The 14,945-nt window shown below is 34.6% G+C and overlaps 1 protein-coding gene across 12 annotated transcripts in view; it reads left to right on the forward strand.

Moving 5' to 3' along the window:
* Positions 1-14,371, forward strand: part of NAV3 (neuron navigator 3) — a 349,645-nt gene extending 335,274 nt beyond the window's left edge. For all 12 annotated transcript variants that reach the window (XM_072401409.1, XM_072401410.1, XM_072401401.1 and 9 more), the window contains 5 exons: positions 951-1,022; positions 1,423-1,619; positions 4,338-4,456; positions 6,073-6,276; positions 10,763-14,371. In XM_072401409.1, coding sequence (XP_072257510.1) covers positions 951-1,022; positions 1,423-1,619; positions 4,338-4,456; positions 6,073-6,276; positions 10,763-10,882 — 712 coding nt within the window. In that variant the 3' untranslated portion in view covers positions 10,883-14,371. The remainder of the gene's footprint in view (positions 1-950; positions 1,023-1,422; positions 1,620-4,337; positions 4,457-6,072; positions 6,277-10,762) is intronic.
* Positions 14,372-14,945: the final 574 nt, after the last annotated feature.

Consider the following 14,945-nt stretch of genomic DNA (forward strand, 5'->3'; position numbering starts at 1 on the left):
TTCCAAGAGGGAAAATAACAGTATATCTGTTTGTAATATGAGCAGTTCCTTGTGCAATTAATGTTCAATTCATTTCTCATTAGCATTAGGTAAGGGTATTGACATTGATTGCCACAATTTACTGGAAGGAGTTTATTAAAGGGAACATATCAGAAGGTGTCACATTCTTGATGTGTTATCTTGGATTTACACATCTTATTTCTTGTATTGTGTTCAGGTAACAGGTGACAATAGTATTCATTTTTGTCACTGTGACTTCATGGAACAAATGTCATCAACAACAGAAGAGATAAATAGATTCGTTGATTACTTTTTTAGTAGTGCTTGATGTCTTGTCAAAGACTGTAATGACATTGATGTTCAAATGCCAGCATAGTTTGAAAAGAATGCTTGCTATAATGCAATATACTGTCTATTATTCAGAAATTTAATACACACTTACACGATAGCATGGGCATGTTACCCTTTTTGTTAGTAGTAATGTCAGTTTGTACATTTGTCTCTTGTTTTTGTTATGCCAAGTTTATGCACTCATGGCACCTTTTTCTTAGAAAATGGGTTTTGTGGTAATCATTAGCAACTGGCATTCGAGCTTCTGTTAGCAAGAATGCCAGTTTGTACTCTGACTTTGTCATAGCAAGTTTTATGGACTTACAGCATGGTTTCAATAAAAGCGGATAGGGGATAAGAATTCAGCATGTGTGTGGAGGTTGCTAAGCATCAACTATACGTAGAAGTGTACTTTTAGTATGGCCGCCACTGGGCGTTTAGGGACACATAGACATGCACAACCTTTATGTGACAATACATACGGATATCTGTTCTGCCCTCTGTAATATAAGGTCACACAAAGAGAAACAATATTATAGGCCAAAAACATATAAAGTGCTAAAAAACAAATATATCTGTTAGCATACTTGACCTGTTTTATTTCATGCTCTCTCTTACAGCCCCTACATAATTGGAACAATGAATCAGAGCATTTCCTCATCACCAAATTTAGAACTGCATCATAATTTCAGGTAATCATTTTTTTTTTTCAATTTATAAAATGTGGCTGTTTTCATCTAAAGTTTTCAATGACAAACTAACATATTCTGTTCTTATGGAATTAAAAATTTAATTTAAATTATACACCTATATTTCATTTATGAAAAATAATAGGTAATACATTCATAATACATACAGTACTTGGATTACGGCTGGGACTGTGTTTTTTTTTCTGGTGGTTTTTGTCAACTTTTTTTGAATAAAATTATATTACCAATAATAAGAAAGTTTGCATATTCTGCAGCTATCTTTTTCTAATTGCTAATTACATTTTTAATTACTTTCATTATTATAAGTCCATTTTTTGATAGTTTTACATATAAGTATGTAAGTATCTTTAATTTTAATTTTGTGTAATAATGTTTATCTCAGGTGGGTACTATGTGCGAACCATACAGATCCAGTGAAGGGTTTCCTCGGAAGATACTTAAGACGAAAGCTAATTGAAAGGGAAATAGAGATGAATATGAGGAACAACGACCTTATAAAGATAATTGAATGGGTTCCTAAAGCATGGCACCATGTCAACAGTTTTCTAGAGACGCATAGTTCCTCAGATGTCACTATTGGTATGAAACTTTGATTTTATTATTGCCCATGGCATTGCTTTATTTTTGGATGTATTAGAATTTGTATGGTGCTTACGTTATCACACAGCTAAATGTGAAATAGTTAGAATTAGTATCTTCATTATCTATTCATGTTACCCAGCACAAATACAAAAAAACAGGTTATTATTTTGTTGGCCAGGGCTCTTTACATGGCATTCTTGAGCTTTGTTGTTTTATATGGATTGCATATATCATGCTGCACAAAATGACTTGCTTATTCCATGATGGCATTTGTATAGTTAGCACACAGATGGGTATCATTTTACCATTTATAAGGGAACGGTTTAAAGCTGAACAAACTACTAAGCAAATAAAATACATATGTTTTAAATAATAGTGTGTATTAAATAGAATGTAAAGCAACTGCACTGTGTTTGCAGCGGGAGTTTAGTGACATCACAAGTGACATCATGGCACTTGTAGTTGTTAAAGAGGCTTGGGAGGAACTGTTACAGCTATGTCCCGCTCTCCACAGGAGTGGATCAGTGCCATAGGAATCTTTAGATGAGTGACAGCAGCCAAAGCAACATTATTGCTTTGCTGTAAAACAAAGCAATCTATGGATGTGAAATGGAACAGGGAGGATAGGGATAGATGCCGTTCTGTAGTGCAGGAGGCGGGATGTTAGGAGCACACTAGATTTGTGGAATATCAACACTTATTTTTATGTACTTGCAGTGTATTAAGAGAATAAAATATGAAAATATGTGCATTTATTGCAGTGATGAGTAATGTTTTTCCCTGACATACACTTCTAATGTGATAAAATGATTGCATTTTGTTCTCTTTCACTGTGTTCTGCACATTCTGAAATTGAAATTGGAGTATGACATATGTAGAGCTTAGTTTAAATATTTGTCTCAAAGTACCGCATTTTGCAAACTGAATTAAGCCTTAGCTTCAGAGTGTATAATAACATTTTGCATCCTTTCGGATGATAAGTTCCCAGCACTGTGCATTCTACAGTGTTTTCTATCCCTTTGTCTTATCTCCCTTTATCAGATCAACCACTGTACAATCCAAAACATTGGAACTTGTTCAATTCTTTATGTGAGACGCAGGCAAGGTTGCTGAAATCTTGATAAGCCACATCTACTGTTCCACACTGATCTACTACTTTAATCGTCCAGTCAAAAAATCAATTTCAAGCTTTGAGTAATGTGATCTCTCTTTGCTGCAAGTCAGTAGACTTTGGATTTTTTAGAAATTTACCCTTGTAAGATTTACACATCTCTCAAGGATGAAATACAGCACCATGCATTTTATATTTAAAAGAAAGAGCTGTTCTGTGGAACATTATCAAATGGTGTTCATAGCATGCAAAATATAATTCACAGATTTTCAGGCATGAATGTTAACTAGCAAAAATGTTTGTCCCAAATCAAAATATTTTACGCCTAAACTGGAAATGTCATCAAGAACTCTGTAGATATGACATTTATTTAGAGATGTATGAGACTTAATTTAAAGGTCAACTTAAACATTCCTTGTGATGAAAAAAAATCTTCTTTTATTTCCAAACATTTTTAGAAACTAGGAGAGTAAACAGAAAATTCTTTTGTTTTCTAGAAGTAGCATTCTGCTACTAAAAGGGATTTTATTTTGGATTTAAATTTATGTACGCTAAGAATATAAAATACTTGGCTTTTGTCTATGCTCTGCACTGCTCATCTTTGTACTCTATCTGCTGACACTACCAAGCAAGCAGAGGCACCTGGTAAATGAGCAGATGGTGCAGCCGCAGCATGTAAACATTTTTTCTAGGCATTATTTTGAAATGTGCTGGTAAGAACTGGTTCTGTTGGAAACAATAGATTTTCTCATGTCTTTGTTTTACACAATGCAGTTTTATGCATGACAGCACATCTGGTTTGCACAAACCCTTATGCTTGATCATTAAATTAAAGACTTATAAATCCAAAAACAATCTGCCAAAAAAATGAAGGTGAATTCCGGGAAAAACTATTTACACTTGCAGACCCTTCTCATTGCATTGGGTTTGTTTTATCTAAAGGTAGGTGAATAAGGAATGAAAAACCTAATCCCTCTATCCTGCAACAAGTAATGTTCTCCTATGCTGCCCAACACTCTGAAATGTTGTCAGGGCTTCAGAAGAGGATTCAGTCATTTCCCACAGACTTTGGGAGCTCCTCTTTTCTGATATATACAGCCATGCTAACCTTTTTTCAAGGCAATGAGGATGCAATATGTTGACCATGACAGGGCCGGCAGGGGGATATAGATGTGGCCAGTCCTGAGTGGCATTGTGCAGGAGTGCCCGGCAGTGATTATACTAAGAGCCCCTCTTCTTCTTCTTCTATGTGTCTTGTGAGAATTGAACAGGGTACAAATATTGTATTGGTTATATGTCAGTGGAATCTGTGTTGTCACTCCCTTGAAAGAAGGCACAACAAGGTCTCTAGTTATTTTTAAACCAATATTTTTTTTTTTTAGTTGAGCGGTTTTTCAGCCTTTGCCAACTTTAAGTGCTTTTTGTGTAATTGACCGTAGTTGTACATTAACACTTTAAAAACTGTAGGTACATTGTGACATTGGTGTTCTTGTATATGCTATACAAATGTATAGGAATAAATACGAACACCTAAGAGTTTTACATGAAACACTAGCTGCAGGGTTCAGAAAATAAGTAGTAAATATTTGTTTTCTGTTTGATAGGTCCACGTCTTTTCCTTTCATGTCCGATGGATGTGGATGGGTCTAAAGTATGGTTTACAGATCTTTGGAACTATTCGGTAATCCCCTATCTTTTGGAAGCCGTGAGAGAAGGACTTCAGGTAAAGAGTGCTCATATAAAGTGATGTATTGCTTCCACCACATATGGGATTTATTAAAATGCAATTATTATGGTTTTAATCAAAGCCAAAACATACCTTAACAGAGCTAAGTAATTTCCTGTTTGATAAATCAAGCTTCCTATAGTGGTAAAATCTAACAGCAGTTCTAATACTCCATTATGCTATCCAATATTAAAAATAAAAAAACAAAAAAAAGTTTTTGACTATAGATATAGTCAAAAACAGTAAAACAAAAATTTAAACCAGATTTTTTTTCATAATTATATTTTTCCTAAATCATTTTACATTTTGGGGTTCATTGTAATCTTATTTTTTGTTATCTATGCTGCATTTCATTAAAAGATAACATGTGAATTTACAAACCACCACCAGGTGGCACTTTAATCCAAGTACACAGCTTTACTACAATAAGTACACAAAAATTCTGTAGTTATTGGCATACAGACAATAAAGAGAAATACATAGACAAGCTGAAATGCAGGTCCACCATGAAAATGATAGATTGAATAGAAAAACTAATTAAACAACTTCAGGTGTGGGCTTGAATGAAGGAAATTACAGTACTGCTGGCAAAACAGAGAGAAAATTCTTTGATTTCTTCCTCTACATGAAGGATACCGAGTTAATACTGAACACAAGATGTTATTTTTAGAATACTACAATGAATATTAAAATGTCACCAGCTGTTACAATCATTATTCACCAATCATAAGTAAAAAAACATAATTATATGGCTATGATAGCAGCTAACACATTTTCAAGACATTCACACTTAAAGAAATTTGATCTAGAAAAGAACATAAAAGTTTGTGTATCCGAAAGAGTGCAAAAGCTATTTTTTTTTTTTTGTAGACTGGAACACTCAGTGGGTAGCAGTCTTGCTTTTGCAGTCTGGGCTTCCTCCAGGGTCTCCAGTTTCCTCCCACATCCCAAAAACATACTGATAGGTTAATTGGTTTCCCCTGAAGCGTCAAATTTAGCATTTGATGGGTAAACAGCCTTAGTTACAGACTTCACTGGCAGAAATAACTTAATGCAAAATGCAAGTGTTTGCACATACGTTTGTAAGTGATCCCAATAAATCTGTCCTGCTACCAAGGATTATTATTGAACATTATATAAGAGGAATCCGAACAAGCAATTTATTAAAACAGCTGGAGAGCTGGCAGCTTATTAAAAGTCAGCAAAGGAAACAAACCATTTTCTTTCACTACAGTTTTGTTTAAGGTCAATGCAGAAAACAAAATCATATCACTTACAGGTGGTGGAAAAGCATTTTGAACTGCAAGAAAAAGTTTTTGTAGAAAGGAGTTTTTAACTATGAGAAAAAGATTTGCTAATTTAAGTGCTGTGAAAGTGGGGAATAAACACAAGATTTTACGTAAACTCATATATTAAAGAGGATTAGATGTTTAATGAAATATGATTTACACTTGATTTTGTAAACCAATCTATGTAACTGTTAATTCATAGTGTATAGGGGCAATGATTTCCAGTGTCCTGTTGCTATCTGTGAGTATTCAACATGTGGCGGTCCAGTTGTTTGTGCAAACCATATCAGTCCACGCTAAATAAATCATGTTTTGTGTGTACAGATGTATGGCAAACAAGCTCCTTGGGAAGACCTGACAAAATGGATAAAGGACACATTCCCTTGGAACACTGCTTCTTCTCAACGTGAATGCCCAGCCTTACTGCAGTTGCGGCCAGAGGATGTAGGGTACGATGGATATGCCACTGCCAAAGAAGTATCATCATCCAAAAATGTGCCGGAAGGTGACAAAGATGGTGACCCCCTGGTACGTTGCATAGTCAATGCAGATTTTTTAAATGTAGTTACTATTTTCGGTTACTAAATCTAAATCTACTAAAATTGAATAGGTTACACGTAGCCTAAGTGTAATGCATCAGCATTTCAGAAAAAAGATTATTCATGTGATCCATAATGGTACGCTGGTCCAAATGGTGCATGTTTTGTTGTATACAAAATAAAATAAAATGGGCCTGGTTTATTAAAGCTCAATGGATTTCTCAATGGATGTTATAATATTTTCAATCCTGGAGCTGATCCATTGCATGTTTACCCATAATAGTCTATCTTCTCCAGTCTTGGAGAGCTTTAATAAATCAGGCCTGATGTGTAATGCCAGTGTCATATACAATTTACGCTCACTGTAATACAGACTAGTCCCTCAGACCTAGATTTGAAATCTGCGGACCTCAGTGCTGCTTTGTATTTTGGCATCAAAATAACCACTTTAAAACTAAACATGCTTGTGCTATGCGATGTTTTCCAGTAATATTCTCAGAATAGAGGCTGTTTGGATGCAACTAAAGAACCAGCGATATGTTACACTATTAGGGTTACATTGCTCATAATAAATACTAATTTGTTATATCAATTCAATCTCTGGTTCACAACCAGGCAAATGTGCAATATTTAGTTATATTTTGGGATGATTTTCAGGTTTAAAGCTGATCCTGCTGGCTGCGAAATTTGCAAACCTAGAATAATTATGGTGAATTTGGCAGATTTTTTTCATGACGATAATGCACCAAAAGCTGCAGAACTGTGATTATCATGGTTACACTGTCCTGTAATAGAGGATTTGTTATAAAAATCCAAAAAGAAGGATGACTGTTTCTGGCCAATTCACATTTTTCTAGTGACACAAGTGTTCTAAGCTGCATATAAGAAGTTAAGACTTAAAATTAAAATGGACAGTGGCATTTTTAGTTTGGAAACATTTGGATACTACTTTTTTTTATGACTTTTTAATTTTGCTTTCAGCTGTTTCAAACAGAGCAGTCATGTACGGTATATATAATGTGATATCCTTTCTCTGTGTGTTGTGCCATCTCACCATATGTCCTAATGTTTTTGAGACACAGCAGTGGTATATATTTTCTAAAAATGTTGCATTTTCTATTTTTGCTTTAATTTTAGTTTAGTGTTTTCCATAATAAGTTAAGCATGTTCTCAAAGAAAGCTATTTCATCAAGTCTGTTAGGAAAATGTGGATTGTTTTATCTAATTAAAATGATAGTTTTATTCCAGATGCCTGGCTCTGATTGTATTATCATTGTTCATGTGAAAGGTTTTATCTCTTTCAATAGAAAAATACACATGCAGCTTCTTTGAAGGGATAATGCATTATCAACAGTCACATGGGTGTCCTAGATTTGTATCTGGAACAGCCAGCATGCTATCACTTACTTTGATTTTTCTTTGCATTATCCATGTGCTGTGTTCTGGAATCTTAAAAAAATAAAACAGATATTGGCAGTTTCTGCAAATTAATGCTTATGCAACTCAAGCTGTCAAATCCTGATGGTAATAGTAACAGTTAAATATTCACCAAGTTATTTATAGTAGCAATATTTGTTAGATTTCCTTTTTTCGATTTTTTGCATTATGCAGATTCTAGAGCAGTGTTTTCCAGCCAGGGTTCCTCTGGAGGTTGCTAGGGGTTTCTTAGGCAATAGGCAGTTTGTGACTGTCAGGTCAGTTTAAGTGACGCCAATAATTTTCTTGGCTATCTGTGGCATTCTTTTCCAATGGCCGGCAATGTGTGAGTCATTCTTCCTATTGACCACCACACTAATGTACTGTAAATTGTGGATAAATAGTTATAGCAGAGGTTCCCTGAAGACCTGGGGTTCCCTCCATGTTAAATAGGTCAAGAGACAATGTTCTAGAGTGACAACACTCACCACATCTTAGGACTAGCAAGCAGCAATATATTATTTTTTTATTCTTGCATTAGATATCTTTTAACATATAGTAGACAATAGCAGCGCACTTTCAGGAACAGGTAAATTTATGCACTCATTGTGTATTCAAGCACATGGATGAAAGGTCGGTGGTGGTCAGTAGACCTAATCAGGCCTTTTGTTTTCATAAAATAATGCATAATTCTTCAGATGGTAGACATACAGATTTAGCTGCATGACATTAAACATCAATCCTCCACTGTTTTGTTACTTTTATTCGCCTTTTCTAAATTTCTTGCTACATTTTGCAAATTCTAAATGGTCAGTAAACATTCCCTCAACAATCAATGGCCTGTAGGAATGTTTAGAGATATTTGTAAAGCTCCAACTCCAGCCAGATGGGTTGAAGCTTTGCCTCAGAGAAACCCAGCATTCCGCCATGTCACAAAAGTTTGAAAGGCTGCCACAGGTTTTTGCAGGTCCTTAATAAGTTTACCTCCTTCATCCGAGTGATAGTTTCTTTATTACTTTGTTGTCCTACCATTGCAGAACCTTCCAAACAGTCAAAACAAGACAGTGTTGTAAAACAGATCCTACATGGAACAAATTCCTCCATTTGGCATATCCTTTAACCATCTAATATTCATCTCCAAAGAAATACCTAATATGGCGTTTTCAATAGAATTTCCTACTGATCCCTTTTTAGATAAATGGTTTTAAATTTTTGTTTAACTCTTGTTTTGGATTGCATATAATGGTATGCATAGTTTATTTAAATATTTTACCAAAAAGCCATGAGTATCCTGATTTATTTTCTTTAACCATTTTTTTTAGTTCCTTGAATGATTCTATATAAATAACGGGATTATTTTCAATATGCCTAAAACAAACTTTTACAAGTAAGTGCCAATAATATCTTATTCACTGTTCTTAAATCTGTCTATTATCTGAAAATGAAAATGCATCATTTATCCTAAAGCAAAGGCAGCTATGAATTATTCCAAGTATATGTTACACTGATCTTTTCATTATAAGAAAAGCTTTTTTTTTTGTATTACTTTAAATTAGCAGTACCTGATTTGGATTTCCTTATGTAAAATACACCTGAGGATGTTCAACCTAAGAAATATATCTAAAATGCAAGACAAAGTTTTTTGGTAAAATGGACTTTAAAATTCTTCCAATCTATCAGAAATGTGTTTAGGCCTCAGTCTTGACTCAAGCCAATTTGACACCCCTGAGACATATTAATATAACAATAATGCTTTGGCAGACACTTTGTTGTGGATATTAAGGATACAGCCTATCCCCTAAAGCCCCCTAAAGAGGGCCTTACTGCTCTTGTAATGCTGAAGCCATGTCCAACTTCACCAACAGATTGAAATAGGACAGTTTTTTATCCTTTACCTGCCAATAACATATTACAAATGTCATGGCGGAACCCCCTCTTAGAGGAAGTAAGCTTGCAGGGAGTTTTGCTTATATATAGCTGAAGTAAAATGAAAAGTTTGTAAGGTTCTGATGTGCTGAATAAAATGTGAATAGGGTAGAATGCATGGAAATGCACTGCAGAGTTTGCTGTTTGTGAGCCATAACCGGCCCTCCATTACAACTGTCTTCTTAAATTCTGCCTTTGAACCTGGCAGCTCCTTTGGCCATCAGGCAGTCATTGATGATGAAACTCCTGTGCATGCACACAGCGTGCAAACATGTAAGAAGAAGTGTTGCATTAGACCTTCAACCTAAATACACCTAGTCATTGGGAATAATGTCCTAAATTCATAAAGTAAAGTTATATACAACATGTACTTGCAATACTACATCCTATATAGCATTTTATTCATTTCTGCAGTACAGTGGTATTAAGTACACACCTAAATCATGCTAGAGTATTAGATTTCCTGACTAGCCTGATGCTGGTAAAAACCCTGTTTTTCATACATGCTGGAAAGTCTAAATGCTGATCTGAATGGAGACTAAACTGTGTTGTGCAAGAAGCTGATTTCTGCTTTGCATACCTTGCTGTTTTGTTTTGGAGCATCCAAGCGTAGCTAACACTTTGTTGTCAAATTAGTGTCAAGCTTCAAATAAGATCTGTTTATGACAGCATTCTTACCCTTTAAACTCATTTCCACTTTTAGAAGTACTAACGCATCTGACCATTCAGCTCTTACCTTTGTCGTATTATTGGGAACAGTAAAATCTAATAAATCATCATTAATTAATGTGCTATAGCCAGTCATGTTAATATTAAGAACATAGAAGGCAATGTTCGTCTTTTCATAGATGAACAATTCCTTAACAAAGATGGATTGTTGCAGCTAAGCTGGAATTGTCTTCTGCAGTTGTTACATTAGGTTTTTTTTCCAATTCTCTCTTTTTATTATTATTTTTATTATTAATATTATTATTATGGCAGTACTTAAAATTGCTGTATTATCCTTTCTGATTTTTTTTCTTTATATGACGTTCATGGTGTGATTTTTATGAAAAAGCTATTTTTCTGCAAAAAATATGAAATAAAGCTCTTTGGATTTGGATGGTGTAATGTTTTTTCCCTTTTCTTCCCAGATAAATATGTTAATGCGACTTCAAGAAGCAGCCAATTTTTCAAGTGGACAAAGCTGTGACAGCGATGGCACGAGTCACCATGATGAAGTTTTGGAACCTTCACTTGAATCAACCCTCTAAGGATTCATCCATGGATGTTATTTTGTTATTATAGTTGAAAGGTTTTGTCCAATAGATCACTGCCATTACTGAAGCAGCGCAATGCAACACCCGTACCAGGAAAATGTGCTGGTAGGCAGGTGACTTGGTTTAGAAAAGAAGTCAGGTGAAAAATTGAAGTGGAAAGCTTGAATTAGTTTAATCTCAATGCATTTCAATATGAATGGAGTAGAGTGTATCTCCATTAGTCAACTGGAAAGGGCCCTGGATAGAGGGCAAACAAGCAGATTGCACATTTGCTAGCCAAACTGGAATCATTTTGTGTTAAAAAAAGGTTTACAGCACAGATGTGTATGTATAATGTGTGTTCTTGTTTTTTATTTTTACATTCTGTACTAATTGTGCTGTATTTTTAATCTACTTCAAACCTCTGATGTAAGGCATCGTGCCGGTCACATGACTACATTAGTGAGATTGTTGTGTAAAGTGCTGCCTCCGATCTAGATAATGGTCTCTCGTTCAAACTAAAAGCACAAAAATGTATTTGTGCAGCTACCAGAAAATCTACTGTGATAACTGGATAAGTGCCAATTGTAAATCTGAACTGCCATGCTCAGACTTCTGAACTCAGCAGTGTTGAATCACTTGTTTATAATTGTCCTCATTGCCAATCAGTTGTTTTTTTTTTTTTATGTAACCACCTACCGGCCATTTAAACAATTTTTAAAAAATGGTTAAGGCTTCACTCAGACCTGCATTTATGTGAGTCTTGCCAATGAAGGAAAGAGTATGGAAGAATAGAAAAGTAATATGGTGCCATCTCACTGCCTTAAAAATATCTCCTGATAGTCTTAGTCAGAGAACAAACACAATGTATGTCTCTTTTCCTAAACTACTATGTCATTTATCACTCAGCACAATGTTCTAATCTTTTCATTTAAAAGGATGGTGATCAATGAAAATCAGATTTTTGTTTTATGCATATGTTGATTGTCTTAAACTCAGAAATATAGGTCAACAATGAGACGTCTACTTCAAAACCGAGAAAGGTGGTTAAAAAGTTGTTTTTTTTATTTTCCTTGCTTACTTGCAAAGGAAATATTTTGGTATTTTAAATTCCCAGCAGTGCTGGGAACACTTGACGAAGCATGAGCACAAACTGTTTTATATTTAATTTTACCTTTTTTCCCCTCTTATAGTTTTAGGCATGATTGATTTTATTATGTTGTAAATGGAGCTCTCAGTGTTGAGTAAGACTGAGATGGTGTAGAGTTTTTAATATAACTGGGTTGGTTTTGCACAGTCTAATTGGGTGGGTGTTGTATATAGAATCCATGACAAAAAATGCCTTGCACCAATAAAAAGAGAAAAAAAGAAAAAAAAAACAAATTTGTATTTTACCTTGTTGGTGTGTGTTTCACAAAATATTCCATACATTTTAAACAAATCCAGAATGCAAAATCTCATACTGTTTTTCCTGGTGTGTTTGTTATGTGCTTACACTTCTTAGGATTATGAAGGAGATACATTACTACCGTCATGTTTCTAAAAACTATATACATTGAGCCAGTATATTTTGTGATAATGTCAGAATCTATTTCATATGACTTAATTGATTATAGAAAGGAGACCAGGAACAATCCAACAAAATCAATTATTAGCTAAAATATATAATAATAATTGAAGGGCTATGGCATTGTGTAGAATTTGTAAACCAGATGCTACCTTCAACATCAATTACTGGTGCTACAAACAAGTCTTGGCCAAAACCTTGGTCATCTACTGTAATCCTAATACAGGAATGATGCTATACAGTGCTATTTTTAAGACCTGATTTTCCTACACGGTGCTATTGCCCAAATGCAAATCTTAATCATGTTGTGCAAGTGCAAATTGGATTCAGAGTAGGTCATATAGAATTATTTCTAAAGTATACCTTTGTGGTAATTTTTAATGGACATCCATAAAGCAGGATAAAAGTAAATATAATAGATTATACTCCTGGCCATATGGCCAATTTTACTTGGTCCCAGTACAAGTAACTCTCAGATCCTGTGGCTTGTGCTTCAGTTTTTGTGGTTGTCAGGGACTTCTATGGGGTTTGATACTCTGTGCCAAAACTGAACAAGGCAAATTCTTAAAATAATCGTGTTGATTACGGTATATTTTAAATATTATCGTTGTAAATAAACTTTTCAAACTCAAAACCAATTGGATAGCTATGCACTCACCCACACAGCCTTTAAGGCTTTCTGCCTCCTAATTTCCTGGTTACAGATTGAGGTTTTACACTTGTTTGGCATCCTATGCTGACATCTTGCATCTATTGTTCGTCCTTCTTTATTCTTTTCTTATTACATGGTCACACATGCTTGACCCTCCCACTGACTAAAAGTGGAGATGAAAAGAATGAAGATGTACTACAGTATGCAAGCATATTTGGCCTATCAAAAAGATATTCTTTAAACTACTTTGTTTGAATGCACTGTGTAAAATCCCCAAATTACTTTTTTTAGAATTTGTCTTGTTCAGTTTTGGGTAAATTGGGCATTTATTAAAAGAGTATATGGGAGTAATCTTAAATGCTGATCAAACCAGGCATTTGAGCAAAGAATAAATATGTAAATAAATGTAACTTGCACAGTACATTTTCCCTAATACATTTGATATATTATCATGGTGCTAGCTTTAGAAACAGAGAAATTAGGCATTAAAGGAGAATTTCAGTCAAGACAAAAATCATTAGTAAGCCTATGTATTATAAGGTTTTGACCACTTGCTTTAGACTCATTTTAATGTGAGCTATAAAAGTCACCAGATGGTTATTTCAAAGTCCAGATTCTCTGGTTCTTAATTGCTATACTGATTACAATGAATGCATTTTTTTGTTTAGAGTGCACAGCCTGCATTAGCTACAGCAGTCCTGCACATACACAATACATGCTGTAATAAAACCTTTGAAAACTAAGGTAAAACAATAACTTTTCAGCCAAACCGTGCATTATAAAAATGTAGGTAAACAGCTGTTCTTAAATGCTCAGTTACTGAATTTTGTGTGTTTGCCTGAAGTTCTCCCTAAACTTCTGACTTTTTGTGTTTCAATTATATTGGGTCTGAGTAAATTGTAAATACTCTTCTGACATGCACACCAGATATAAGTATACAGACCTTCCTACAACACATCTCAGTGAGTACATGTAGTTTACAACAAAGAAACAAATTGTTTGTGAAACATTTGTCAGTATACATTTTATATTTTGTACATTTTTTGATGTAACATATCATGTAAATAGACAGAAGCAGTGAAATAGATTCATCTGGAAAGTTTTGTAGTCTTTGTAAAGCCCTCAAAATAAGTTTTGGTGTAATCAAGATTAATTGAATGATGTATTTTCTATAAGTTGATTGTTCTTCTAGCCTGTAAACCAGCTTGCATCTATTTTTTGCAGATGTGCGCAGTGTAACTGTCTAAATTATTACTTTGCCATTAAAGTGGTATTATTTATTGAATGGTATTTCTGTCTTTCTTTAATCTGTAAAATCATTTTATGATCAGTGATGGTAATGTGCAAAGCTATGTGATAGCACAGTTATTGGATCATTTAATAATATTTCCAACCTGGGAATGATGTACTGCTGTGGATGATGTGTTCAGTGTGTTGCTTTGCATTACGATGCATGCGCTGGGTATGATGTGTGGTGCAGTATGGTTAGTTACTCTACATTTGTTTATATATCTTTGGTTAAAACACTTTTTCCAAAGTTTCCAATTATAATATTTATGCAAACCAACTTCCCCTATCGCTGAGAGAGTTCCTGCCCTACTTTGGAGTCCACCTAATGGATTTCTATGAATCTCTTTACACAGCCAGGTATGTCTCAATCCTGCATTCCACAATCTCTAGTCTAGAATCATGTCAGCATCAGATTTCATGGCTGGGAGCAATTGTGGCGTTGAAAACTACTCCTCTGCATTAACTATTGTATCTTTTCTGGGTTCTCCCTCTACTAATAATGGCTAGATGATCCAGAGGCTTTAAATAAACTTTTTTATATTTATTTGGGCAACTTCAGACAAAAAGTG

The sequence above is a fragment of the Pyxicephalus adspersus genome, chromosome 2 (genome assembly GCF_032062135.1).
Source record: "Pyxicephalus adspersus chromosome 2, UCB_Pads_2.0, whole genome shotgun sequence".
In the NCBI taxonomy this organism is placed as follows: domain Eukaryota; kingdom Metazoa; phylum Chordata; class Amphibia; order Anura; family Pyxicephalidae; genus Pyxicephalus; species Pyxicephalus adspersus.